A 26,962-nucleotide genomic window follows, 5' to 3' on the forward strand; every position below is an offset into this window, starting at 1 on the left:
GGTCCCCCTGAATGGCAGCACAACCCCATGTGTTTCAACCACTCCTCCCAGTTTTGTATCATCTGTGCACTTGCTGAGGGTGCACTCTGTCCTGTTGCCCAGGTCATCACTGAAGATGTTAAACAGCATTTGCTGCAGTATCAACCCCTGGGGAACAAACGCTAGTGACTGGCCTCTAGCCGGACTTCCTGCCACTGATTACAACCCTTTCAGCCTGGCAATTCATCCAGTTTTCAATCCACCTCATTGTCCACTCATCCATACTTCATCAGTTTGTCTATGAGGATATTATGGGAGACAGTGTCAAAAGCCTTGCTAAAGGCAAGATGCTCTCCCCTCACCCATCAAGCCCATTATATCATTGTAGAAGGCTAGCAGGTTGGTCTAAGAAATAGTTTCCAGGAGGATTTGTTCCATCACCTTCCCAGGGATCCAAGTGAGGCTGACTGGCCTGTAGTTCCCTGGATCCTCCTTCTTGCCTTCTTGAAGATAGGGATGATATTTGCTTTCTCTCAGTTCTCAGGAATCTCCCCCAGTCACCACAACCTTTCAAAGATAATTGAGAGTGGCCTTGCAATAACATGTGCCAGCTCCCTCAGCAGTTGTGGGTCCCATCAGGGCCCATGTACCTGTGTATGTCCAGTTTCTTCAAGTGACCTGACCTGATACTTCTCCACCAATGGTAAGTCTTCCTTGCTCCAGACTTCCCCTCAGGGTCTCAGGGCCCTGGGATTCCTGAAGGGTGGTCTTGCTGGTAAAGACTAAGGTGAAAAGTCATTGAGTACCTCATGCTTTTCCATCTCCTTTGTCACCAGGGCCTCCGCCCCATTTCACGGCAGGTCCGCATTTTCCCTAGTTTTTCTTTTGCTGCTTATGTACTTGCAGAAACCTTTCTTGTTGCTCTTTATGTCCCTCGCCAGATTCAACTCCAGGCTTTGGCTTTCCTAACCCCATCCCTGTATGCTCGGAGAGTGTCTCTCTGCACATGGAAGACACATAAATGCTTCTTGGGGCAAAAAGTCACTATTTCCCTAGATATTTAAAAGGAAGAAGTATTTATCTTCATTTATTTTGAAAATCCTTAGGAGCAAAGACACCCTACAAATCCTCCTTCATCCATACTTGCCACAGCAGCTTCCTCTGCCTCCCATGGCCATGACAAATCTGCTGAACCTTCCCCTCATTTATCATACTGCTCTATATGCAGGAGCATTTCACACAGTGGAATGCACCTGGCTTACTTTAAATATTCAGCTCTGAATTTATGCTGATCTTGAAGCACCAACAGCACTCTTTACCTGCACAGGGCTACTTTTAACTTAAATGAATTGAACATGAGGACTACTATGCTGTTGTTTAGTTATCTAAACACAGGAGGTAGGGCAGGATACAGTTGTTTAATATGACTCCATACACTTATGCTTGGACAACTGAATCTCTTCCCATTGCCTTTTGCCTTTTGAGATGCCTGTTTCAGCTCCAGTGGCCAGTCTAGATGGGCAAAGGTCTCCCTGCAAGTCCTGTCTCAGACCTTTCAGGCATGAGGAAATGTCTCAGGCACTCTAGGGCATCCCAGATGGCTTTCAGCACCTATATTTAGGTGATTAGAGTCAAGTTCTCTGTGCCACCTGAATCTCACATGTAATTTCAAGTTTTATCCTGTGAGTACAGAGGATTAAAAAAAAAAAAAAAAAAAAGCGTAAATTGTGTGAGGCACAGTTAGTGTTCCACACTATGCATGAGCTCCAATCTTTACTTTCAGAGAAGTAGTGAATAAATTCACTAATAGGTAAAGAGAAATGATTTTCTTAAAGCAGAGGCCTCAGCAGCCCTTGGCTCAAATCTTGGCCCAGTTTCCACGTCATCTGAAAAAAAAAAAAAGGTCTTCTCAGTTTCTGGCTCCTGCTTGTAAAATAGAACCCAGCATTTCCCAACCTCACTGGGATGATGTGAAGAGAAACGCATGACTGTTTGTGAGGGGGCCAAGTAATACAGTGCTAGATTGGATAGGAGCTAGAAAAGATGTAAAAATACATGTCTTTACAAGACCCTTTAATCTTTATTTTATAAAGGGAAACAACTCTCTAGATTCCTCCAAGAAAAAGAAAAAGTCCTCCTATTTTATATATTTATAGAGAAGAGTTTTACGAAGAAGAAATAAAAAACAGATGCAAGGATCATGTATCATCTCATCTGTGATTGTAATCAAATAAAAGAGAATACTGGTCACTAGTAAATCATGAAAGTTGAAAACCGGGGCTCACTTTAACACATTCAAAACTAACTTAATAACAGGGCTTAGAAAACGTTCAGTCCAGAGCCATTATATTCATTAACCTCCTGGAAACTAATGGAGCACTTGAAACTACTTCATCAATAACCTGCCAATTACTCCGATTCTTAGGGGAAGAGAAAGTGACATATAGTCCCCTTGCTCTCCCCGAGACCATGACACCACGTGCTATCACTTGGTTCCTAGCTAGGTAAGAGTTTTCTCTTGCAATTGAAAACATCAGAAAGCTGCCAGCATCAATATCTACGTTCCACTTTCTCTAATGATACTTACTGGCTAATATGGGCTCTTATCTATGGTTTTCTATATGGATGCTAATTCAAACATAATTTTAAAATTATGTTTTAAATTATATCCTCTTCCTGAAACACGTAATGAAGCTGTTTTCTAAAGAGGCCTCTTGACTTTCACTAGAGAACTGCAGTATAAGCACAAATGACTTAGAAGAAGCATAGCTATAAACTTACAGAGGTAATATCAACAGTAGTTAATTACCCAATACATCTATTCAAGTTCACACCTCATGAGTGTGTCACTCACATTTGCTCTGTTCACTGTAAATTCACTCTTCATGACTGTTCACAACCCACAAACATTAATTTTTTAAACATATTCTAGAAACATATGTATTTACACTTGGAAAGAGAATTAAATACACCAGATGTAATGAGCTGTTCTCTTCTACCCTTCACATATTCAAAGGCCAACATCTCTAGTGCTGTAATGAAACAAAACCTTTTCTTCAACAGAAGTATAATAGCATGCCTTGGTCATCACTTATATCTATTTGCAGCACATATTCATTGATTGCTCTAGAACTCTTTAAAATAAACAGACTCTTTGGGAAAGTGTTTTTGTATTCTAATGATCATAATCAAAAACATACTATTCATACTGCTTTGATTAAATGGTGTACTCAGATATCTTTGTAACGTCTAAAGACAATGACGTATACCTGTTGTCTTTGTTAAACACCTGCAATTGAAGGGAAATTAATGAGAAAATACTAAAAAAAGAAACTTACAACTAGAACTGAAAAATGATTAACAACCATTTTAAACATGCATAGTTGTTAATCTAGCACACTTTGAATTAATTGAAAAATGAGGAAACAAAAAGAACTCATGTACAGAATACTTGAGGAGTAAACTTTTATAATAAGATAAATTATATGTACCATGTTTTATAACTCTACTCTCTGCAGCACATCTTATCTTGATACATTGACTTCCTTCTCTTTTGGAAATAAGCAAATTGTTGGCCATTCAAGTTATCAATAATTTAGTAATGAAAATGAAAGGAAGTAATAAGGACCAAACAAAAGGATGTTTGCACTGAAGCTCAGCAAAATCCTTAACAATCTACTGCTCATGCAAGTTTTGCTGTATTCTTCCAAATCTAACCGTTTTTAAAATCATCTACTTTCCACTTTCTATTAGTTTCCACTTTCAGTGAAGCAAGACCTTTTGCTTTGAGTAACTGAGTAGTCACAATGGTATTAAAAACACCAACAAGCTGCTGTTGTATGGAGTTTGCAGTTACTTGTATGGGGATTGCCGTGATTTCTTGTTTAATGCTTATGTCAATGATACAGACTACTGACAGAAAAATTTGCATTTCTTTCATCATGAATGCCTCAGAGACCTCACTATGTTCTGTGCACAGAAAGCAAAGGCATCTTTCTAAAATTCAAAAGTGACCAGGTACCCCCATGTTCTCCTTCACTTCTGCATGCACCTGATGATAGATCCTTTTCAGAATCCATGGTTTAAGGCAGGAGTAATGTCTTTGTCTCTAAACGGTTTCATGAATCCTTCAATGACTAACTGAATTTGGAGTTGTTGGGATTATTTTGATAATATCACATGGTACATTTCTGTTTCCAAATTGAATGATCTCAATTTTTAGAATTAACTTTGGACTTAAGGCCTTTTCCAGTTAACATACAAGCAGCTTTCCAGAAACAATTTTCATTGCACATTTTAAAATTCAGTTTTCTCAAATGCCTCTCTTAGCAAGCTCATTTACCAAAAGCAGAAACAGATGGGCTGCAAATACACTAGAATCTTGTCTACTTATTGAAGAGTAGGAGCACTTGAGCAGACAACAAGTCTGCCCTGCTCATTCTGGTCTTCAACAGTGACCAGGAGCATATGCACAGAGAAAGAGCATTAGGCAGATGTGCAGTGATTCTTCTACTAGAATACCTTTCCACCTTCCAGTAATTTGTAGCAGAGGAACCTGTACTCCTGAAGCAGAGTTTATATCTACCTGTTCCTTCGTTCTTAATAGAACACCCGTTTTTTCAGATCATCTGTTAATACATTGACCAGCACTGATGCCTGTGGAATTCCTCTGGTAACCCACTCCCCCAACTACTGTGAAACCAAATCATTTATTCCTAACTCCTTTTCTCATCTTTAATCAGTCATTAATTTATGAGAGGACCTTCTTTCTTGACCCCTGACAACTTCCAATAGCCTTGGGAAAGAACCTCATCAAAAGTGCTCTTTGGAACTAAGCATACTATATCAAGCATATTTACATGCTTGCTGAATTTCAAACAACTCTAATAGACTAGTGAAGCATGGTTTTTTTTCCTACAAAGAAAAAGCAAAATCCAAGTCAAATTGACTCTTCCAAACTGTATCATATATTTACTCATTCTCTTCTTTGTTATAGTTGCTACCAGTTTCCTTCATATAGGAGCCAGACTGAAATTTCTGCATATACTTATATCCCTCTGGGTGCTCTTTTAAAAAAAAAGTTTGACATTTGCCACTTCTGTTGCTCCTGTGCTAAGGCTGGTATAATTGATGAGCTACATACCAAGGCTGTCAGTTTGGCAATTTCTTATCTGAATTCCTTTAAAACACCTGTGAGAATATTATCTGGCTCTCACCTCTGTCACAGTTCATTTTATGAATTTCTTCTAAAGCATCTTCTGTTGACCCTAAATTTGAGACACTTACTGGGATTTACTTCCCATAAGGGAAAGCTCTAGGATAAGAGCCTTCCAAACTCTTTTAATGTGAAGAATTATATTTGTTTTATGCCTTATGGACTCTTCTTTTTTAGTGTATTTGAGGAAAGGTTTTATTGTTAGTTCTTACGCTATGAGAAAGTTGCTCCTTAAAATCTTTGTTGGCTTGCTATATTAAAGCTTTACATTTAACTTGCTAGAGTACATGCTCATTTTTCATTCTCAAGTGACTTTCTCTTTCATAGGACTTTTTTTCTGCTGTTTAACTAGACCTTCAAACAGGCCACACTTTTTATAGCATTTCACCAGTTCTTACAGAACTTGCTATAGATGGCTACCGAAAACATAGCTATAAGCAGTGAGGTAGTAACTCCTGGGTGTGAGATTTGCCCAGAGGTAGAGCACACAGTTTGGGTATGCTTGGGCTCACAAAGCTCAGTCTCATGCAGTGCAGTTCTTTCCCAGCAGTATTACTGGAAGCTCAGTAGGGATATGCCAAAGATTTATCAGCAACTTCAGGCCTGAGCACGTTCCTCCCATGTCTCCCACAAGAAATTTCGCATGCAAAGTCTCCACACCCAGCAGTAGTGGATGACCGCTGTGCCTTTCTTTCAGTCTTCCTCCAATTGATCATAATTTCTGGGCAAGACAGCGTTTGTACCTCTCTCTCTCTCAGGTATGCAATGGTTTTGTTCCAAAAGACCCACGTAAATCCTTTTCCTCCTAAGAACAGTCTTAAAAGGACAGCAAGCAGCACTACCCAAACTTCAAGGTCAAACACCAGCAATGCAAGAAGGTCAGTAGTTATGATACAAAATACAATTGCCTCTATACCCATGACTGATTGGTTACGTATGACAGCTCTCTGCTTCATGACACTGTTAGACACAGCAAGTGTGAAATTTAACTTTAGTAACTCTAGCCTCTCATTACAGCTTTCTTTAATGTGCCATGTCAGAGAGGCTGTGGGAGCTGAATGCTGCTGAAACTTGAAAGGACCCAATGTTAAAGATGACGTAACAGCAACAGTTCTCATTTTTTGCCGGCTAAACTTCCTCTGCATTCACAATACATCTGAAAAAGCAGTGGTGGTTTGTGCTTAATTTAAGATGAAAAAGAGCTGTCATTTTTCCACACATACTTCAGGGTTCTGATCAATTCAATAAAATCTGTCTTAAGTGTTCACTCAGATAATCAACAAAAATGTGGCTGCTTAATGATGGTAGCCCATTAATTACAGTGGTGCGGTCTATGCCTAGCACTAATTTTAATCAAAAACCTGGCTAATTAGCATACTCACCTTACAAATGAGTTAACTTAGTCACAAAAGAAGTTAAGTGATTGGTTTGGAGGCAACAATTATTTACAGAAATGGGTAAGTGCGGATACCAGGATATAGGATTGCCAGTTCTCTGCAACAACCTCTTCATCGTGATGCATTCATTTTGTGCCTTTCAAAAACTACTTCACTGTTTGATCAAAAGAGATTCCGGAAAATAAGGAGGAGTCACTCCACAATTTTTGACAAGTTTGGTGACCAAAATCACAGAGGTTATAGCAGCCAATCTTCGAGACTCTGGCAGCACAGAAGAAGAAAGGCTGATTTAACTTGCAAAGTTAGTAAGGAGAAAGAAAAGTGTCCACGTAAAGATAACACTATTATCCACTATTAGCCTTAGAAATAAAGGTATTGACTTTTAAAGTCAGTTAGCTTTCTATGTAAACTCCCATTAAACTGAATGGGAACTGAACATCCAAAACCATACACTTCTCTGAAAAACTCAGCTGTTTTAGTTTATAAACCTCCAAACTAGGCATTGCTGATTCTGCTGTCTAAAAACAACCTGGAATTAAAATTAGTGTAAGACAGATTGTACTGTACTTACCGAATAACTTCAAACTCGGCAGCCAAGAATTTAAAGTTAATTACAGATACCACTCCTTGTCCTTGAAGGTGAATGGCTTTGAATACCTTTGTTGGAGAGCATTTCTTAACTTTCTTGGTCTATATCATAGTCTCCTCTAACCATGTTTATTGACACATATTTATTAATGCCATAGGACTGAGTTACTATCAGTTAAAGAGTTACTGCATTTTTATGAAGGTATGTGTGCGTGTGTTTTTCCTACAGCAAACAGAAGACAGAAACAGTATTTTAAACTTTAAGGAGAGAGATTTAAGCTAATGCATTTTTTTCCATATTTGCAATGGACAGACACAAGCAGTTACTGCAGATCAGCTGATGCTGGGTAACTCATTAAACAACAGTAATTCAAATTTATGAGCCCTTGCTTTTCCAGAACTATCCACTAAACTTACGATGAATCATAGCTGAATTACCCTGTTTCTGAGCTTCTGATTTTCATCACATCTGATTTTCAGTCACAAACACACGAACTGTATAGCTGTTATCTGTAGCTTGATACGTACATTTTCCAAACACATACTTTAAAAGAAGACTCAAAAGTCAGATACTTACGGATCTGATTGGTAGATGCACTATAGAAAGCATTGACAGTAGTTGGGCTGGTAAACCACCTGTAGTAAGAGCAGAAGAAAACCATCAGTACACTTATTTATCTTTACAAACACAATGAACAAAGATAAAAAGTTAACTCGGTGAAAAGCAATTAAAATTTAAAAGACCTAGGATACATAAACCTTTAATTACTTCTCCAATTCAAAATGTGCTATTTAGGCTTTCTGGACCATTGAAATCTATTGTTTAATGGCTTTATCTAAATGCACGTGAATTTAAATGCATGTTGAAATTAATTTCAACAAGAGTAACTGTTAAGCTTCTTACTACCTAATCTGTTTTATTTTTAAGTGACTGTTGTGCATGTGAGGTCTGCCATGCTGACAGACTGAAGTCCTGACTTCACCTAACAGAGATGCAACACTAATAGCAGCAGCAAAAATTCTCTTAGCTTCTGTTATACCTGTCTTTCAAGGTATGTCTTTCATGTGTGGAGAAATTGCCTCTGGAAATTAGAGGAGAGCTTTTTGAAACTAATGAAGTAGCCTCAGTCTCTCTGCTGAATAACCACATGGACAGTTAGGATGATTCCAGCGATATGGGTGGGTCGTATCTAGCAACTAAACTTAGGAATAAACAGCTTCACATTGTCTACCCTATGCAGTGAACACTGCTAATTTCATCAGTGTGCCCATAAACAAATGGACCACTTGCCTCACAAAACAAATAAAAAAAAAGAATATTGGCATTCCATCCCACAGTTAGATTTTCAGTGCAGACTGGAAAGAAACCTAGATTTGAGAAATAAAAAGTAAATATGAACCTCCTTAGCCTAAACTCAAATATATCAACAGTAGTTTCACCCAAATCAGTAGAAAAAAATCTCCGTAGGCTTCAGCAAGATCTAAACCGCCTCAAGGTGAAATTCTGACTTCAGTGAGCCTAAGATTTCACCTAATATTTTTATAATGAAGAATAGAGATAAACTTAGAGTAATAAAGATGATGAGAATTAGTAGTTAATTCATACGAAATTAGAAACAGCTGTAATAAATGCCCACATAGGAAAAGTCTTAATGTCTTTTGCAATATATTACACTAAAGTTTTACAAATCCAAAGCAATGAATGCAATGTAATTCCTTTGAAAAATTTTGTCCAAAGAGAAGAGATAAGAGCTGCAAAACAAAGAGTAGGACAAAAGAAGATCTATCAGAACAGGGAAGATGTATGATGGCAGTGACATTCGAATACTCTCTGCTTTAAAATAATACAATTAAATAAATGAGTTATCTGCTGATCCTGTCTGCGCTTTTTGCTGGCAACCGATGTCCTCACATAAACAGTGCAACAAAGAGGAGAGTTTTAGAATGGCAGCACTCTGGCTTTTATCGATAAATTTATCTGCCTCTCTCATGTTCAAAGCTGGGCAGCTTCTTTTACAATGCAGCAACTAGGAAAACTAACCAATGAAACCATCAAATGGTGATGTTATGCAAATATCTTAACCATCCATCGCATTATAGACTCTAATTGCCAGATAATCATCCCAGCTTTGTTTATTTAGGAGATTCGGACGGGGAGGAGCAGGGTAAGATTTTTTTTTCCTATAATAAAGCGATGAAATGTCAGTGATAATGTAGTGGGATAATGGAAAACTGCATAAAGGATGCTTATGCTGAGGGGATAAATAAAAACATTACAGGGTCTAATTAACAACATTGTAATTTCACATTTGTTCACAGAAGCAATCAGCTGAACTGTTTTGGAGGATGCAAGGCAGTCACTTGCGAAGTAGGACCTGCTGTCCAGTCAAACTGTAAGGCTTAGCATTAAGTCTGAGGGTTCCTGCCCCTTTTGACAAAGACAGAACTCTTACTACAAATGTTTCTTTAAGTCGTGGTGGGACGTGCTCTCTGGCCTCTGGTGGCTGCAGAGTGCACCACGGCTGCCACGCTCTCATGCCGATGGACCTGCGTCACAGATAGGGCCTCTTACACTAGCTGCTAGGACTCACCACAACATCTCTGTCCTGAGGCGACTCCTTTCTTCATGATCTATCCACCAGCATGACTGTGATCAGCAAGAACAAAGCTTATCCTACTTCTTGAGCCTAGTATAAACCAAATACTGACAAAAGTCCCATTTTTCTCAGACAGGGTAAAAGTGAACTAAATTCTTTACAAGTCACTCTTACGTGATGAGGTCTAAAGAGCTATCCTATAAATTTGTTATGTTTTTAAATAGATAGGAAGAGAAGACGTATGTAATAACTGTACCAAGAAGCCATGAAGAACAGAGTTCTCAGGTGACAAACAGTGCACTGCTTAATTTTGTATTTGGCATTTAGATGCTCTAGCAAGGAGCATATTTACACTCCAGCATTTTGTTGCAGCATTCTGAGTCACTCTCAAAAAGATTTAGGAAGCCTTTTCCATACAAAGAACAGAAATAACTTTGACTGCTTCCTTTCAGATTAGAAGAACAACTTCACCTCGCACCCCTCATGCTTTCAGTGAGCTCCATCAAATGAGGGAGCCTTCAGTGACAGACCTTAACTAATAATACACCAAATTACTACATGATCTGTCATAAATATCTGTTGAGGTTAAATGTTAAGGTGAGGCAGATTTAGAAATAGCATTCACGTTCCTGTTCAAAATCAGGTTACCTGGGCATTTGCACTAGGTCTGGTTAAAACTTTAGTACATTTGATTCTTCTATGATACAAAAAATCTATTTGCAGAAGGACAGAAAAAGGGCAAGCATAAGAAACTCTAAGCTCCCATTAGTTACCAACTAAATAATAAAGCTAGAACCATTTCCACTTCTTATGTGCATTTGAAAGAGGGACATCTTTGAGTGATGAAACAGTAGCTTATCAACTACTGCAGCACAGTATAATGCTGTAGATTTGACATCTGTAAATTTGAGATTTCTTTTGCAAAAATGAAATCTGAAACTTGCACCGAGTTAGCAAGTGAAGCAGCTCCTCTCCTAGCTGTTTGTTTATGCTATAACTGCCTCCATAATATCTACCTTTCTGAGTTAAGAGTGCAGTGTACCACATTGGCAGTCATGAAAAGAGATGACTAGGAAGAGCTACAATACTGGGAAAAATTTTATTTTCTTTAAACTCCCATAAAGCTCAAACTGAAGTTGCTATTTGTTCTCCTAACTTTTTGAATTAGAAGAAATCACTCAGGTGGAGCAGAATTTGGTGTTCAAAGTCCAAAATAAGAAAAAATAATAAAAAAACCAGGTAAATAAAAAATGAACTTATGAATGTATAATGCACTTAAGCTGGTTAGAAGTAAAAGACAGTACAAAGTTGCTAATAAGCTGGAATCTGGAAGACCTCTTCCCTGGATAAGAAAGGAATATAAGGAAAAACTTCTGAAGGGGAGAGAATCTTCAAGGTGACTTTTGAAAATGTGTTTCCTCTTCTCACCTGTTAGTTTGTTTTCAGACATTTTCCTTTGTGGGAATAGAGCATTAGCCTCCCAGACCAGGCTGCCTCTTATCTTCCCTGGGGCTGGGCAAGAAACATGGATGGTAAGGCTGGGCCCAACCTGCAGTGTCAGATCACTGCTTAAAACAAGGTTAAAAGGACAGGAAAAAGCTCCAGGTGGCTCCTTTCTGGCCTTCTCTTCTCCAGGGCTGGCTAGCCCACCCACAGCATTTCTGAGCTCACAGCTCAGCCAGCCTCCTGCAGACAACCCCCCGCCCAGCGTACTTCATGTCTGCTTTTTCCTTTATGTAGGGGAGTGTTTGCATTGAGCTGTACTGCATCCAACCCAGCACCACTCTGAGAGCTGTCTTCCGCTCTTAACTCGCTCACAGTGAACCAAGGACTAGGACTTACAAACAACCACATGCAGTCAAGAAACAAAATAAGCCCTGCGGGAAAGCCAGGAGTCTTTTCCTATTCCACTGCCTGCATTTCCCATTATAGGGCTGCCAGATGCCTGCATCTCCAGCACTGAAAGTTGAGTGAAATGTGAAGAAAGATTTAGCCAGGCCTAAAAACCTTTGAGAAGATGTCTTGATTTCAAAGGAGAAAGATGAACATTAAAGAAGGGCCAGATATTTCTCTGTGATATGACTGTACTTATCCTAATATCAATTTGTGCCCTGCAGGGAAAAATACTGAAGAAGTTCTCTGCCCCTCCACTATTTTCAAGTATGCGATCAATGTTAAGAAGGAGAGATTCAGCTACAGTGAAAAAGGTGTGTGTGCCTATATATACTTATACATATGTACGGACATGCATATGGATAAGCAAATGTTAATATAAGACCCTCATTCTCCTTTATCTCTTACTTCCACATGGCCATCACTTCCCCACGCACTGCCTTTCGCCTGTCTCTGCCCTAGTTGTGTCTCACTTGGATTATTATAATTGTCTTCACACTCGGTCCTCCTCCCTCCCACACTGCCCCCTCCAGTGGCTCCTCATCCGTTTAGCTCTCTCAACCCAACCCGCTGCTTTTCATGCATCATATTCCTCAGCTACTGTCACAAATCCCTATCGTAGGTCTCCCTCCTGATAGCAGCATTTATTCTGTGGTTTGGTAGAGGTGGCTGTTAGGAAAACAGCCAGTTCCCCTGCCAGCTGCTAAGATCACAGCTGGTATCCAAAGCAGGTGTTAAAAACAGCAAGTTCCACCTCGGGCAGCTGCAGTGCCTGTGGGGGGAGCCCAGCCCCTCGGGCAGGCAGGGCTCATCGCAGCTCAAGGGGACAAGCCAGGTCTCAAACACATCTGACATGTCCCCCTTCCGCGGTCTGAGCAACGCTGCGCCAGACAGCCTCCCTGCTCCTTTTCCTGTAAACCAGCTAACTGCTAGGTCAAGAGGCAGAAAAACAGGGGACAAGGAATTTTGATAGGTGCTCCTAGCCTGGGGAATTTTTTCCCCTTCTTAGAATACGAAACTGTTGAATTTCCAGAATAAATATTCTGCTTTGATACCCACATTCCCAAACCAATCAATCCTCTTGTTTTATCAAAATCCTTTGTCTTCTGCCTCCAGCTCCTCTATCATTCCCACAATGCTTTCACTGGGGTTTGGAGTGAACCATCACTTTGATTTTCCATACAGTGGACAGTGCTGAGGAAAGTGAGTCCAGTTTGAAATGACATTGCTGTGAAATGTGGACTGTTTGGTAAATGAATGCAGAGTTTTACCTTTTCTGGGTGATATTACTTTACTACATGGTAAACTACCTGGTTTCTTTCTTGAATTATATGAAACTATTTCCTTAAATATTTTTATAATATTTTAAAAGATTTTCTTATGTACCTTTTTCAGCCCACAGCACAGACCATCTTATAATAGCGACTTATCTATAAATGTAAATGTTTTGGTAAAAGCTACTGAACTAGGGAAAAGAAGAAAAGAAAAAAAAACAGAAACAAAACCCCAAGGGAAATTATCTACTAACATGGTGCCAAGCTTCAGTGTAGACCAATGATCTGTGGAGTGCCACAAAAGATAAAAGCTTAAGAAAAAGTAAAAGCATCAGAAAGTCTGTAGTTAAAATGTGGCAAACTAATATTTTTAAGGCCAGATTTGACATGTTTTGGACTGGTAGGTCCCCGTCCCCCAGCAGCATGCTCACATGGCAGGGCACTGCCATCCACTGGAGGCACCTCTCCCCTCTGTGCTGCAGCAAATGCAGGGTAGGAAGAGTCATTCATTCCCTTTTGCTCCACCTTGCTGGGGCTTAGGATGAGCTACTCTGTGACTACATATAGTCATTGGATCTATTTATCTGTTTTTAGCAGTGAAAGAATAGAAGCAGACTAGAACAGATCTCCTATTTTGGGGCAAGACTAAGGTGATGAGGAGACTGCTGTTAAGTAGCCCTTGAAGTAAAGGGGGAAAGATGAGCATGAGGAAGTATTCAATCTTGTAGTGGGCAATGGAGTAAGTCCTTCATTTTTTTAAGCATACCCATGATGTGACAGTTCTCAGATTATGGCCCTTGAGCTGCACATTTCAGGGATTACCTGCCAATTAATTTTCTTGCAGCTGACATTTCCTATCGTGCCAAGAATCTATTTGGTCTGCATTAGTGCAGCCACAACTCTTCTCGTGAGGATGAAGGATAAAGGTTGTTGATCTCCATTTCTGTAGGGAAGTGTTATTTCACTGCTCACAAGGAAACTGTTGGTCTGAAGAGAATATGTATTATCATGATCTAGTCCAGGCATCCAAGGCTGCAGGACAGCCTGAAAAACCGTTCCCTTGGATTAATTCTTACAGTATGAGAGAGAGGTATGAACAGAAGGTAAAATTCACAGATAAAATTAAGCTATAAACATCCCCTCAAAAATATGGGGGCAAATTCTAACACCCTAACCAGGAGGAGCTTATGCCTGTCCTGCTGACAACCCCTACCTGCCTCGCTGACGACATGGAGCCATTCTTGAAGCAAGGTATCGTTCAGCACGAGTAAGAATTACTGGAGCCATAAGGAAATACAACCACAAAAACTAAGCAGCAGCACTGATTTCAAAGTCTCTTTGTAGAAGGAGTCATTTTTAAGTAGTGTGATTAGACTAATTAACTTCTGTTTAGGTTTTAATTTGCATTTTAAGGAGTTGATTACCCACCAGTAAGAAAAGAGATTGATTCTCTCATGTATTTGATGACTTTATGCAACACAATATGTACTCTCAAGTTTACAAATAAATAAATGTAACATATGTAAATTAAATTATGCCTTATTCCATACCATTGCTATCAACAGCAGGTAACTAACAACTCTGATTGCTATTAGTAATAATAACATTATCTCTTACTAATGGTTCCATTCATAGAAAATGTATTTCATAAATCCCTGCTGTACTATTCTAAGTTCTAACTGTGACCAAGAGACATAATCCAATTTTAATTGAGATTCAATTATCTTTTTTCATTAAATTTAAAGTTTAAGCTGTAAGCATGACTAGCGTGCATCAGAACAGAAATACCTAGAACTTAACAAAAAAAAAGCGATTTTATGGTAAAAATATCCACAGAAGTTAGAAGAATAACTGTTTTTTCCCTGTAGACTTTCTATATTTTAATACAATGCTGTATATAAACTATATAAATTTAAAAAAATAATAAGGTTATGTATATTTGTATTTGTCTACTCACTCTGTCTTTGGAACTTCTTTTCTAAGCCAGTAGAAATCAGACTGGGCTGTGTATTTGCGGGTTTGTAATACATTGCCAAAATAGTCACTTTCTGTAAACTTCATCTGTAGAGATAAAGCATGGACATTTTTAAAACATGTCCAGGAAAGAAAAGCTGACAAAAAACAATTAGAACTTTTATTTTAAACAAATAATCACCTAATTTTGAGTCATTATTAAAAGAAGTAAAATTTTCACACATAATAGGAAGAATAAATAAAGGTTGTTTAGAAAAGAAAAGCGGTAGCTGAACAGATTTGCACAAAGGATTGAAACATCAGGAAAGCTCTTGTGTGGACCAGAAGCAGAGAGCAACTGAGGAAATCAGAAATATACCTAATGATTAATTGCAGATCATATGTTTCTGTGGTTATTGTTAAGTCAGACTCTTTTCCATAAGCAAATAGGACTGGTATTATTTTGAAAGTGTATTTTACAACCACTTTCAAAAATGTAACAAAAGCCCTTTCTTTTCAGTTTGTTTGCATTTCATTACAAATATCTTATACTCTGCTCCCTTAGAGGATTCTGCCATGCTTTCTTATAAATTCGCAGATTAAGTGGCATTTACAGACATAGGGCTCCAGGTTTCCATAAGCCTCCAAATCTATTAGCAAAGCCCACATACATGACTAACCATGCAAGAAAAGGGGTTGTTAATATTTTATAAATCCAGCTGATATCCCGATCATCAGTTTGAAGCAATCCTAGCATGTGTGATCAAGTTATACTTCCAACTATGGTTTTGCAACCCTGATTAACATGGGTTTTCCATTACCGTTTATCTGGGCAAGTAATTCCCTACCCAAGCTTGTCATGTCCTCAGCCTCATCACACTGAGGACAATGGTTCCCAGCACCATCTCTCTCTACTCTTTCCATGATCAAGGACTGGGCTTGTAGAGTTGGTTCTTTGCAGGTTTCTTTATAAATTATGTTTCTCGCTAGTTTTATCCATGTTCTCTGGCAAAGATTATTCTATATGACTTGGATTTTAGTGGTTCAGGGTTCAACCTGTGGTTCTACATTGCCTGTGACTCCACGTACAGTTCATCCTATACATGCCAGAGTCACCCCTTTGGAAAATGGGAATACATGTTATTCTTCATCATCTGCCTTCCTGCCTTAATTAGGCTGAACAGACACTGGGTCTGCCATAACGAACGAGTTCCCCCCCACAGTGTTCTCGTCCAGCACCCAGCACAGTGGGGCTATATTTTGAGGACCTCTAGGCACAGTTATAATTAATAAGCGTAAGTAAAATGCATAACCTGGAGAAGGGGAAGAACATATATGGTGCACATGAGTTATGATATTCTGAGGAGAAATACATTAGCTTTTTTTGCAGACCTTTACTTTGAGGAGATTTTTTTTTAATGTAACTCTAAATACAAAATTTATGCCAGGATATTTTTAACCTTAAAAATGTTTAAACCAAGAAGACTTTTTCTTGCACCCAGGCACATCTTACTCCCAGCAAGCCTGGTAACCATCTCACATAGACATTTTGGCATTGACATTTTAGATACAAGAGTGCCCATACTTAATTCAAGATGTATAAATAACCAAGCAAGCAGAACTCCACAAGGGTGCAAAACAAAAGAACTGCTTTGATTTTAGACAGCAGCAAAACAGCAAAGAATGGCTGCAATATGTAAAAGAAGAATGCTGATACTTACTGTTTTGATGTCTTCATTAACGTATGTGTCATTTATTATGAACTGAGGGTAACCCACTTTTGCCATAACTGCTTTCGCCTTTGAAAAAGAAAAAAGAAGAAAATGTTAGCAGACTTCACCATTTCTCAGTGTATGGCTTTTTTTCATTCTTTTCTCATCATGTATTACTATGCCTTCCAGAAGGCATCATAGTTTAACTTTAAACGAACTGGCCTACAAGGTAAACCTGATGCCACAAATCAGTTTTGTATCACAACACGGAGATCCAGCTTCTGCTGTCAGATTAATACAGTTGTTCTGTTGACTCTTGAGAGTTTTTGCAGACTTACAGCAGGGTTTGAGTGCAAAATCTTATTCCTAACAGCTGATTTGCCCTGATGATTTTTCAGTTAATCAGACAGTCAAATGCCTATTTTTACGATGTTTTCCAAAAGATAATTGACCCTAAAGTCTGTACTAGTGTTAAAATAAGACACTTTTCATTAACTTAGGTTTATTCTTTCAGAGTCATGAACTGGCCTCAGTATAAACACTGTGGTGTGAAGCGATAGTAGCTGTGGATAAGTATTCCCACTTGACAAATCATGGCATAAGTATGTAAACAAGCTCAATAATGTCCGCATGAAAACTCACAGAAAAACCAAGAGGCCACCCAGTCATGCAGAATCTCTATGGAAAGAATGCATTTTCAAGAGAAAAGTAGAAAGATACAAAAGGATAGAAGGACTTACTCAGAAACAGAATATGTCAAAGCCATAGAATAAATTAAACCCAAGATGGGTAGCATAAAGCTTTTGCTTTTTATGGTTTGGGGAAGCAGAACATAATTCCTCCTTAAGTTTTAGAATACCCCTCTTCCCCTCAAAAAGCTTTTCTTCTAACAATATTGTTCTTCAAACAGCTAAATCCATGCGAATGTTGCAAAACATAAAACACAAACTGTCCTGCCTTTAAATCAACTATGGGCATGCCAACCCTGCAGTCCACTCCTTGTGAGCAGACCCCCAAGCCTCACCAGTGACCCACCTACTTCCACTTGCCTTTTGGTGGCTGTTCAAGGGAGGATTCCCCTCCCTCCACAATAAAATCCTAGCCCCCTTCTTCCCCTCCACGATGTCTCACACAACAGGACCTCCTATGGAGACCAAAGATGGCAAGAATTAGAAACAGCTGTTCCATAGCTGTAAAAGCTGATGGGAGACCACACTGGGTTAACCAAAACTATTTTATCTCCTCTTTTATTTTTCAAGAGTCTTTTTGAGACTCCTTCAATTTCTCAGTCTCATTTCCAACTCAAAGTCATAATCCTCCATTTGTGACATCACAATTAATTGCCGTTGAGATAATTAAGATGTCACAAACAGAAGATTACAACTTCAGGTGGGAAATTAGCAGCAGGAGCAGATGAACTCTTAAGCAAGAAAGATCCCATTGTCATGCAAATATCCGTAGTGATAAAAAAAAACAATAGAAGACAAATGCTGAACAGGAAATATGAAATGAGCCAAATTAAGTCTCAATAGAACATTTTCTCAGTTTTCCAGAAGGCATAGCAGCCTTTAAAAGATAGTTTTAAATGCCTACAGGAAAAAAAAAAAAAAAAAAAAAAAAAAAAGAGGGAGGAAGCACAGTTAGTCTGCAAGCCGGTATAGAAGAGCATCTAATTTTTGTCTGATGGTGCTGTCAGGTCCAGCTGACTGAACTTTTGCAAGGGACTGGAAAACTTCCCTTTCACTTCTAGGGTTTCAATACTAGTTGTTATATTAGTCTCCAGAAAGCAAGGAGGAAAACTCATCAGTTTAAATTTCTACTAAGTCAGCTGCTTAAAGAAGTTAAGTGAATTTCAAATATTTCGCATGTGCAGAACAGGTCATTCAGTACACAGAAATGGTAATCATTTGAATTACTAAATGAAGTAGCCTCTGTGTTGAATCTACATAAATGACCCCCTTAACATTTTGATTAAAGTGATGCAAGAAAGAAAATAATTTATACGATAAAGAGGCACCCCTTTAAAAGCAATTTATAGTGCAACTTGCAAAAATTGACAGTTATTTTGACAGAAGCGATAAGGATTAACTACGTCAGTACAAAGTCATTTCACTAATGCTTTAAGCAGTACAATGTTGATCAAAAAATTGTTGATCATGTTTCAGTGCATAACAAAACAGCATTTTCCTTGTTATGTTATCCCTTAAAAACACTCTTACTTTCTAGACTGCCTTCCAAATGAAAGCAAAGAGATTCACACCTCACCAGCTCCAAATGCAGAGGACTGAAGCAAGCCTAGGTCTGACAGTCTTACCACAAACAGAGAAGTGTGTTTCTTTGCTGAAAGAAGCGATGATAGACCCTGCCCTCAAACCCGAGGTGCTAATTCACCGTCATGACCAGGACACCTCTGTATCCCCTTTGCCACCTGGATATTTTGGCCTCCAATTGCTATCAGGGTCTTTGTGGAATATCAGCCACGTCCAGCTCAGTCTCTTCCTCCCTGGCAGCCCAATGGGAGCAGCAGCTTGGAATTGCCATTTTTTGGCCTTTTTAGGCCCCACTCCTTAAGCAGACACCTCCAAGGGTGAAAACGATTCCTGCAGGTGCCTCAACAGCTGATCTGACCTAGGTTGACTTAAATATCACATCTATAACTATTATTTAGCATTAATTTTATGTTGTAGTCACACAAATTCGTTTGTCTCATCGGGGCCCTGCTATATTAGAAAGGGAAGATGGGAAGCGTTTCTTCTAGCAAGCAGGGCACTGAACTGCGACTTGGAAGAGCTGCACTCACTTACCAGATCACATGTACTGTTTCTTTGTCACTTTGACAATTGATGTCACAAGCTTAAGATTTCCATGCATGACAAAAAAAAGATCAGGCACTACTGTGATATTTTGATAGAGAGGCTGTACAAAACCCTAGTAAATCACAGTTTGTTTGAAGGAGTTTTTTGAAAGCCAGCTGAAAAGGTAATGATGCTTCTAGTAGTTTGATGTTTTATCAATGCCTGAAGCTGTTTCTATTTTATAAGATAAATATAAGGAAAAAATGTTACTTTATTGCATTAGTTACTTAAATTCTTACTACAGTATTTGGGATTTAGAAGTCTGAGCAAATAAGAAACACAACTATATGCTCTGTAATGAATAAACACTAAGATAGAGCTGACTAACACCATAATTCTGACACCTTCTTAAATGTTCCAGCAGTCATGTAAGAACCGCAAAAATTCAGGAAAGTGTAAACTTTGTTACTACACAACAAAGTTAGTTCACTACTAGGAAATCCAGGTACATGCTTAAATATCTTTATGAAACAAAGCTTTTGCACCTTCAAAAATCACAAATCAACACCACTCTTTGGAGCCTTCCAGAGGAAGAGGTGATGGAGAACAAAACAGTGCAAGGCTGTTGCATGCAATCTACATCTCACTACGTGGCTTCTTCCAGAAAAGGAATAAGCCTCAGGCGGGTTCTAACAGTAGCTATGACACAGCCAAAAACATAAGGGTCAGTCATGCCCCTTCAGATCCTACTGAGCTAGTATCCCAAGGCCACCTTATCTCCACTGAGTAGCACACAGCGGTGTGGAAGGAGCAGCAGAATATGCTTGCTTGGTCCCAGGGACCAAGAGCATCCCTTTCTGCTGAGCACTGCCCCCAGCATCCTGACTCCAGCCTGGGATGAGGCCCAGGCATTCAGGGAGAAAACATGGGTGGCATGCCAGAAGGCACACCAGCAAGTCCCCTGATGCCAACAGCAAAGGATGTGAGGTTACTGGTGGAGAGGACCTCCCCGGGAGCTGAAACAAACCCATGAATGGACTTCAGAAGCCCCCTGAAGTCCTTGTGAATCCTATTGACATCCAGGGACATTGGATCAGATCCAAACCCAGCCAGCTGGGCACAGCACACAGACCTACTTACACACCAGATGAGTTATAAAGCATCTCACTGGTCAGGCGTTGCTGAATTTGTGTGTCAGAAGTTTCTTGCTTCCCTGGTTAGCTTTTCTGTTTGCTTAAGTAATGCTTAATGAAGGTTGAAGACTCCTTATCCATACAGCACAAGAAAGTAGAAAACTCCTAAGACTGGCTTCCTCTTTGATAATCATGTCAGTACTCTCCCTCTGATACAATTAAAAGTATATTTAAAAGATAGGTCTTCCAGGAGCCATACACACACATACAGGGCAAGCAAATGCAATGTGACAAATACACAGTAACCAACCATGTGGCAACTGCACATGAATCTCTGCGTCATCCACAACTTTTTGTGGTTTAAAGGCTCATTTCATTCCTCTCACTAATTTGCATATTAAATAGCCACATGTACAGGAGAAAGAGGGTAAAGGGGTATTTACCCCAGCTAATGTTAAGCGCTTAGTCTAGCTTAGGCTGCCTGGTAAATTAAGAATCTCCTCTCTGCAGGCTCCTCCTCCTCTCAGTGAAAATGAGAGGCTCTTGCAGGGAATGATGCAGAGCAGCAGCATACTTTAGAGCAATGACTATTTACTATACAGGCAGCCTAGAGAGAGCAGGCTCCTAAGCAGAGGACCTAGAGGGCAACTGTCCACTCTGCCATTGATTACACAAGGAAGTTTCACCACTGACTTTATCACAGGATTTTATCATCGGCGTGTGTTTCTCTTTACATGATGACAAGAGCATTGCAAGAAAGTTTACTACAGAGACAAAATAATAAATGACTTCACTCTTGACTTAACAACTTGCCAACATGGCAACACACACGTGTTTCGATGCTACAAAGCATCATTCCACTCTAGTCGAATTCTCATTTGACATTCAAACTTGGCACACAAGCTGTCTGAGAGTCTTTTTTGCCCAGAGTCAGACTGGGACACTTTGTAGGCTAACACCAAGAACTGACATATTGTACTGACTGTAAAGGGGGGGGGGGGGGGAGTTATTCCACCCCCAACAAAGTTTTACGAGTCTGACACAGATCTTCTGTATATCAACTTGACTCACAATAACTTTGTGAAGCTCATTTTCAAGCTTCTAAAAATATAAAAAATTAATACAATTACAGTTCACTGAAAAATTACCATGAAATACATTCTGAAAGCTAAAATCATTCACGGCAAAGTAATGTTCCATTTAATTACAAAGATTAATTCAGCCTTTATGTACGTGTCTGGTCTTTTCATTTTTCATTGAAAGCAGATGATTCAAGAGCCATCTGGTAAAATTGCTGCATACGTATCACTGCATTTATTTAGTTTTTATGTATAGAAAAACTGGGAAAATATGATGATGGATCTTGGGAAAGCATAGAAAAATTCCATCACAGAGCTAAAGCCAAATCCTACAGGTATCAGGAGAAAGTGACCCACTGACTTCAGTAGGAGCTGGAATGGGCCCATCTTAATCAAGTATTTTATTTCCTCTGCAGAGGCCATATGAAATGTCGGGGATTTGTACATTGCAAAGTGCAGTCAAAGGTGAAGTGGCCGGGCAAACATAAACTCTTCTGTGGCTTGGTCTGAAATGGTAACATAATTTATTAAGAGTACTTGATCTGCAGTGAGCTAGCTAGAATCTACACTCAAGAATATAGCTAATCATCAGACTATTGTATTTATTTTTAAACTTTGGCTTAACCTTCTTTTCATATGTTTGAATCACAAAAGAGTGAACCTATCAAACATACTTTTTCAAGATTTTAGGAGCCAGTGTTTTATTTAATAAGTGATTCACATATCAGTTCATACTGCACCATATCCCTTTCCGCCCTATCTTCCCCTGTATTTTGATACTTTGGATGTTCTAAATTAATCAGTTATGAACATGGAAAATATGGTTATTGCTCCATTCTTGCAATAGGTAATTAGGTAAATAATTGTACCTAGCAACGCAATAGAAATATAAAATATCATGGCATCAAATACACAAAGAATTGTTTTCAATTAAATATAGGGTGTGGTTTCACAAGTAGCTGAGTCTAACAACTTTGTGCTGCCAAAACAAAAATAATGTTCAATTTTTCACTCTTCTACCTTTCCCCTCCTACATTGCTATCCATACTTCTGCTCCTGCTGCCTAGTTCCACAATCTCTTTGAGCTGCCTCAGGTGCCTGGCAAACCTTTCTAGGAGATTGCTCAGCTCACTAACACAGTAGAAATGCATCCAATCTTTTCCCAGCTAATTCTCTGCCAGATCTGTGACTTGAACCACAACACAGATGGTCCAGTGAACGCTGTAACTGGTGCGAGACAAGTGCTGGGAATACGTGACTAGACGTGGGAAAGTGGAGAAGGAACAGGAAAGGGATTATGTGCTACATCAGCTTACCTTTTCCTCTGAATCATCTTTTCAAGCAAAGCCTCACTCAACAAAGAAAGTTTCCTGACAAGAAAACATTACCCACCACATTTATAAAAAAGACCATATATTACCATTCTAGAAAAAGTAGGGGAAAAGGGACACACAAAATTTATTACACAAACTGTTAGTCAGTATTACAAATTCAATCCTAATATCCACTAATTATTTACAAGATAATATTGTTATAGTCAGTAAAGTTGTAAGCACCTAAAACTTTAGTAGGACCAACATGCACAGAAACGCCAATAAAGCAACACTTTACAACCGTGTGTCACTCTTTCCTGTCCTAAATCCATTCTGCTTCTGCTTCTCTGGAACAATGGTTGGTTAAAGCATTGTGACACCAGTTACACATTAAATTTTTACTTTAAACTAATCCTGCATTAAAAATATTTACCAGTTTGTTTTATTTCCATTTTACATTTATAACCTTTGTATGATAATTATATTTGTAAAATATTACACATGACAGACAGGGATGGTGACTTCTGTGAACAGAATCAGAGTTCTGGAAATTAAATGCACACATCTTCCTCTGTGATTATACAATATATAAATGATTAGATGCACCCTTTCCACAATTTTGAATGAAAGCTGTAGTTTGACTTCAGGGAATCAACAACATATCCAGTTACATGATCAAAATCTTAAAACAGTTTGCTTTATCCCCATCTCACCAAAAAAAAAAAAAAAAAAAAAAAAAAAAAAAAAAAAACCTGAATTGATGAATATGAAAAAGCTTGAGTAACTCTTTGGAAAACAAACACAAGAATCTCAAGCCATCTTTGGGCGATGAGAATGTAAAAAAAGCAGAGACTACAGAAAGGCATATTTCTTGATTATACTACTCCAACACCTCCACTTAAATCCTAATATCTGGCTTTTGTTTATGGGTAGAAAGTTTAGGGGCGGAGGTCCTTTGTGTGCTGGCGGGTATTAATAATTGTATCTGCTTTTCACTGGAGATACACAGACAAAAAAAGCCTCAATAAACAGTTAATGAAGACCATTATATAGCTGATACCTGCATGAAGTAACGAACATATAAAGACAGAATTTTAACCAAATACTTGTTGAGAGAAAGGTGAATACTGCCAAAGCTAAGCACGTTTTAAGATTTTACCCTAAATTTGCATACCAAGCAGTGCATTGTATACCAGACTGCTTACTAACTGTAAATCTGAAATATTTTCTCCAGTCTTAAGAGAAGGCAACACCAGAAGAAGTTTGCGGTTGCAGCTGCTAAATGCAGGGGGGGTTCCAAGGACAATGATCATTTCCTCATCCTTTTGACTTGGCTTCCCAATACAGAAGATGGAAATAATGATGCTTTATCTAGAAAGTACACTAAATGTGCTGCTGATTTTCTTTTATTCTGGGCAAAGCCCCAGCAACATTAAGTATATTCTAAGTTAACCATACAACAAAAAAACAACAGATTTCTCATACTATCTCCTCAGATTTCAGATGTGTTTTTCCACATTATCATTTTTTAATGAGGACAGACTAACTCCACGATTCCAATTGAGTAAGAAATGCAGGGTCTCCTCCCCAAAAGTAATGTGAAGAAGTTACAGAGGGACACACACATTCCCACCTACCCTGGAAATCACACGCAGCACCATGCTACTTTCTCAGAGTGTCCGATGCCTGCTCCTGGCCTCCCCACAGTTGGGGTGGCTTGTTCCAGTGCCATCAGTCTGGGACATGCTTCATGACCGTATTGCTAAATGGAACATGGTCAAAGAGCAAAATGAATGATTTTGGCCTCTACCAACAGATGGTCTCCAAAACAACCCTCCAGCAGGATTCAGGACACAGTATGCCCCAGGAACCATTCCCAGCAGATATTATTCAGGCTGCACAAGGTTTAATTACCTCCACAGTCCTCCAGTACTATCCCAGAGGGCTTTGCATCCTTGCATATCACTTTATGTCACATTCTAGGAAATACAACATGTACCCTGAATACGATTAAAAACACTACTCTAGTAATTTGCACCTTGGCCTTCACATTATTTCAGATCTTTAGCTTGAAAAAACCCACAAGAAATGGTAATTATATCTTTGGGACACCACATTGGCCCAAAGGAGACACAGAGCCAAATGCTGTGTAGAGCAGATGTGACCAGTTTGTGTCACCCCAATTTATAGCCGCATGACTGCAGTGTAAAGAACCAAATCCTCCAAGATCAGGCCAGGACAGACGATTTCCCACAGGAAAGTCAGGGAAAAATACCTTAATCCAGTCCCTCTGCACTTATACAGCAGACCACCACAACTGCGGTACCCAGTAAAAGATTTATTTAACCCCAAAACATTACTGTACAAAGGCAGCTTTAAGAGCCTCCAGTCTTCAGTGGAGCAGGGGTCATGTCTGTGGACCAGGAGAAAGGATGGTGCACAGACAACCAAACAGACACAACCCGCGCTAGCTCCAGAACCACAGGTGGACAGCTGCGTCAGCACATCGCCATGCCACCAGTGACCGGGCACTGCCAGTGTGGGGATTTCTGCATGCTATTCCACTGTACTTTGGGTCATTTTGGGTCTAACTACATGGAAGCGACAGCAAACAGCTAGGAGCTCCTCCTTCAGACAAGCCAGAATTGAAACAGTCTGGTCTGAAGGGACAGACCATCATTAGCACGGCGCCGGGGCCCTGTGGTACATGCTGCCTTTAACGCAGCGCTCTAGCTCATGCACCAGGGTTAAGCTTAGCCATATCCTTAGTACTTTAGAAGGCTGTACCTCATGTCCCTATTTTCAGGGTCTGTTCCATGTTTTCCAAGACATTTATCTTAAAAAAACAAAAAAAACCCCAAAGTGCACACACACACACACAAACAAAAACCCTCCAAAACAACCTCAAAGTCCTTTTTTATCTATCTTTTGAAATCACATTAGATACACTTACCCAAAATATTTTGCACCAGAATCCTGAGGATCTGCAGTGACAAACAAAGAAATAAAGCCACCTTTGACTGGGCTTTAGCATGTTAGTGAGCTGCGAAATGATTACATTGCATTTTTTGTAGAAATTCCTTCCTGCGCTCGCTTCATTGCTCACCCCGAGTGCCCTTCATCAGTCAACTCCTACTGCCCACTGCTGTCATGCCACCTCTTGCTGGAAACACACATACCTTGCTGCAGAATTTTTTCCGCTGCTTTTCTTTTAGCTCTGGGATAACTGCAGGTTTAACAAAAAACACTGTACTGACTGACGAAATAAAAGTCCCCAAGGACCTACAAAGTCTTGTGTGTTAAAGAGAACTCCAGCTCTGAATGCTGTAATACACACTGTGAGAGGGACAGCCCCAGGGACAGGCGAGGAGCAGCTAATCTCTCTCCCAACACAGCTGTATGGGATATGAGTTATCACAGTTTCTCTTGGCAATTTTATGCAAAACTGAATAACCTGTTCCAGAGAGGGACAACTTCTGACCTCAGTGTCTGTTTGCCTCAGTTTATATTCATTTAACATTTTCAAGGTTATCTTTGCCTACCAAAGGTTGCAGAGCTGCTTTACCCTGCCCACCCACCATGAATAAAATCTGAAAAATCCTCTTCTCATTTCTAGCCATGCAGTATCAGACCAAGCTCTAAGTCTAGATACAGCTGGGGCCAGACATGGCAGAGACTAGTTCTTACACTTCCCTATGTCTTCAGTTCCCATTTTGGTTTTAAACAAAAACATTACTCCACTCAGAATCTACAGGTTTCCTCTGTCTCTGGAAAGAAATTCCTTTCGCTTGAATAGGGACCCTGACATCCAGAGTAGCAGTAACCACGCCACTATCTGTTGTCCATACCATGTAGTTATGGGGGAGAAAAAAAGGTGCATACACAATTTAAAAAACAGAGGCTGGAGTATATTTAGAAGAAACATATGCAGAAAATATTCTGCTTTCTACTCAAGACCAAATCTCTGTCTTGAAAATCTTTATATGTTTTTATTTAAACAAGTTTTAATTACGTTTATGTATTTATTTATACCT

The 26,962-nt window shown here is 39.3% G+C and overlaps 1 protein-coding gene across 2 annotated transcripts in view; it reads right to left on the reverse strand.

Annotated features, from left to right (window-relative positions):
* Positions 1-26,962, reverse strand: part of PHEX (phosphate regulating endopeptidase X-linked) — a 106,865-nt gene that overhangs the window by 23,396 nt on the left and 56,507 nt on the right. For both annotated transcript variants that reach the window (XR_010385380.1, XM_026120672.2), the window contains exons 13-15: positions 16,618-16,695; positions 14,901-15,004; positions 7,757-7,815 (exon numbers count right to left, since the gene is read on the reverse strand). Coding sequence is in view for 1 of the 2 variants with exons in the window: in XM_026120672.2 (XP_025976457.2) it covers positions 7,757-7,815; positions 14,901-15,004; positions 16,618-16,695 (241 nt within the window). In the remaining variant the exon portion in view is untranslated. The remainder of the gene's footprint in view (positions 1-7,756; positions 7,816-14,900; positions 15,005-16,617; positions 16,696-26,962) is intronic.

This window comes from Dromaius novaehollandiae, chromosome 1 (genome assembly GCF_036370855.1).
Source record: "Dromaius novaehollandiae isolate bDroNov1 chromosome 1, bDroNov1.hap1, whole genome shotgun sequence".
NCBI classification, from domain to species: domain Eukaryota; kingdom Metazoa; phylum Chordata; class Aves; order Casuariiformes; family Dromaiidae; genus Dromaius; species Dromaius novaehollandiae.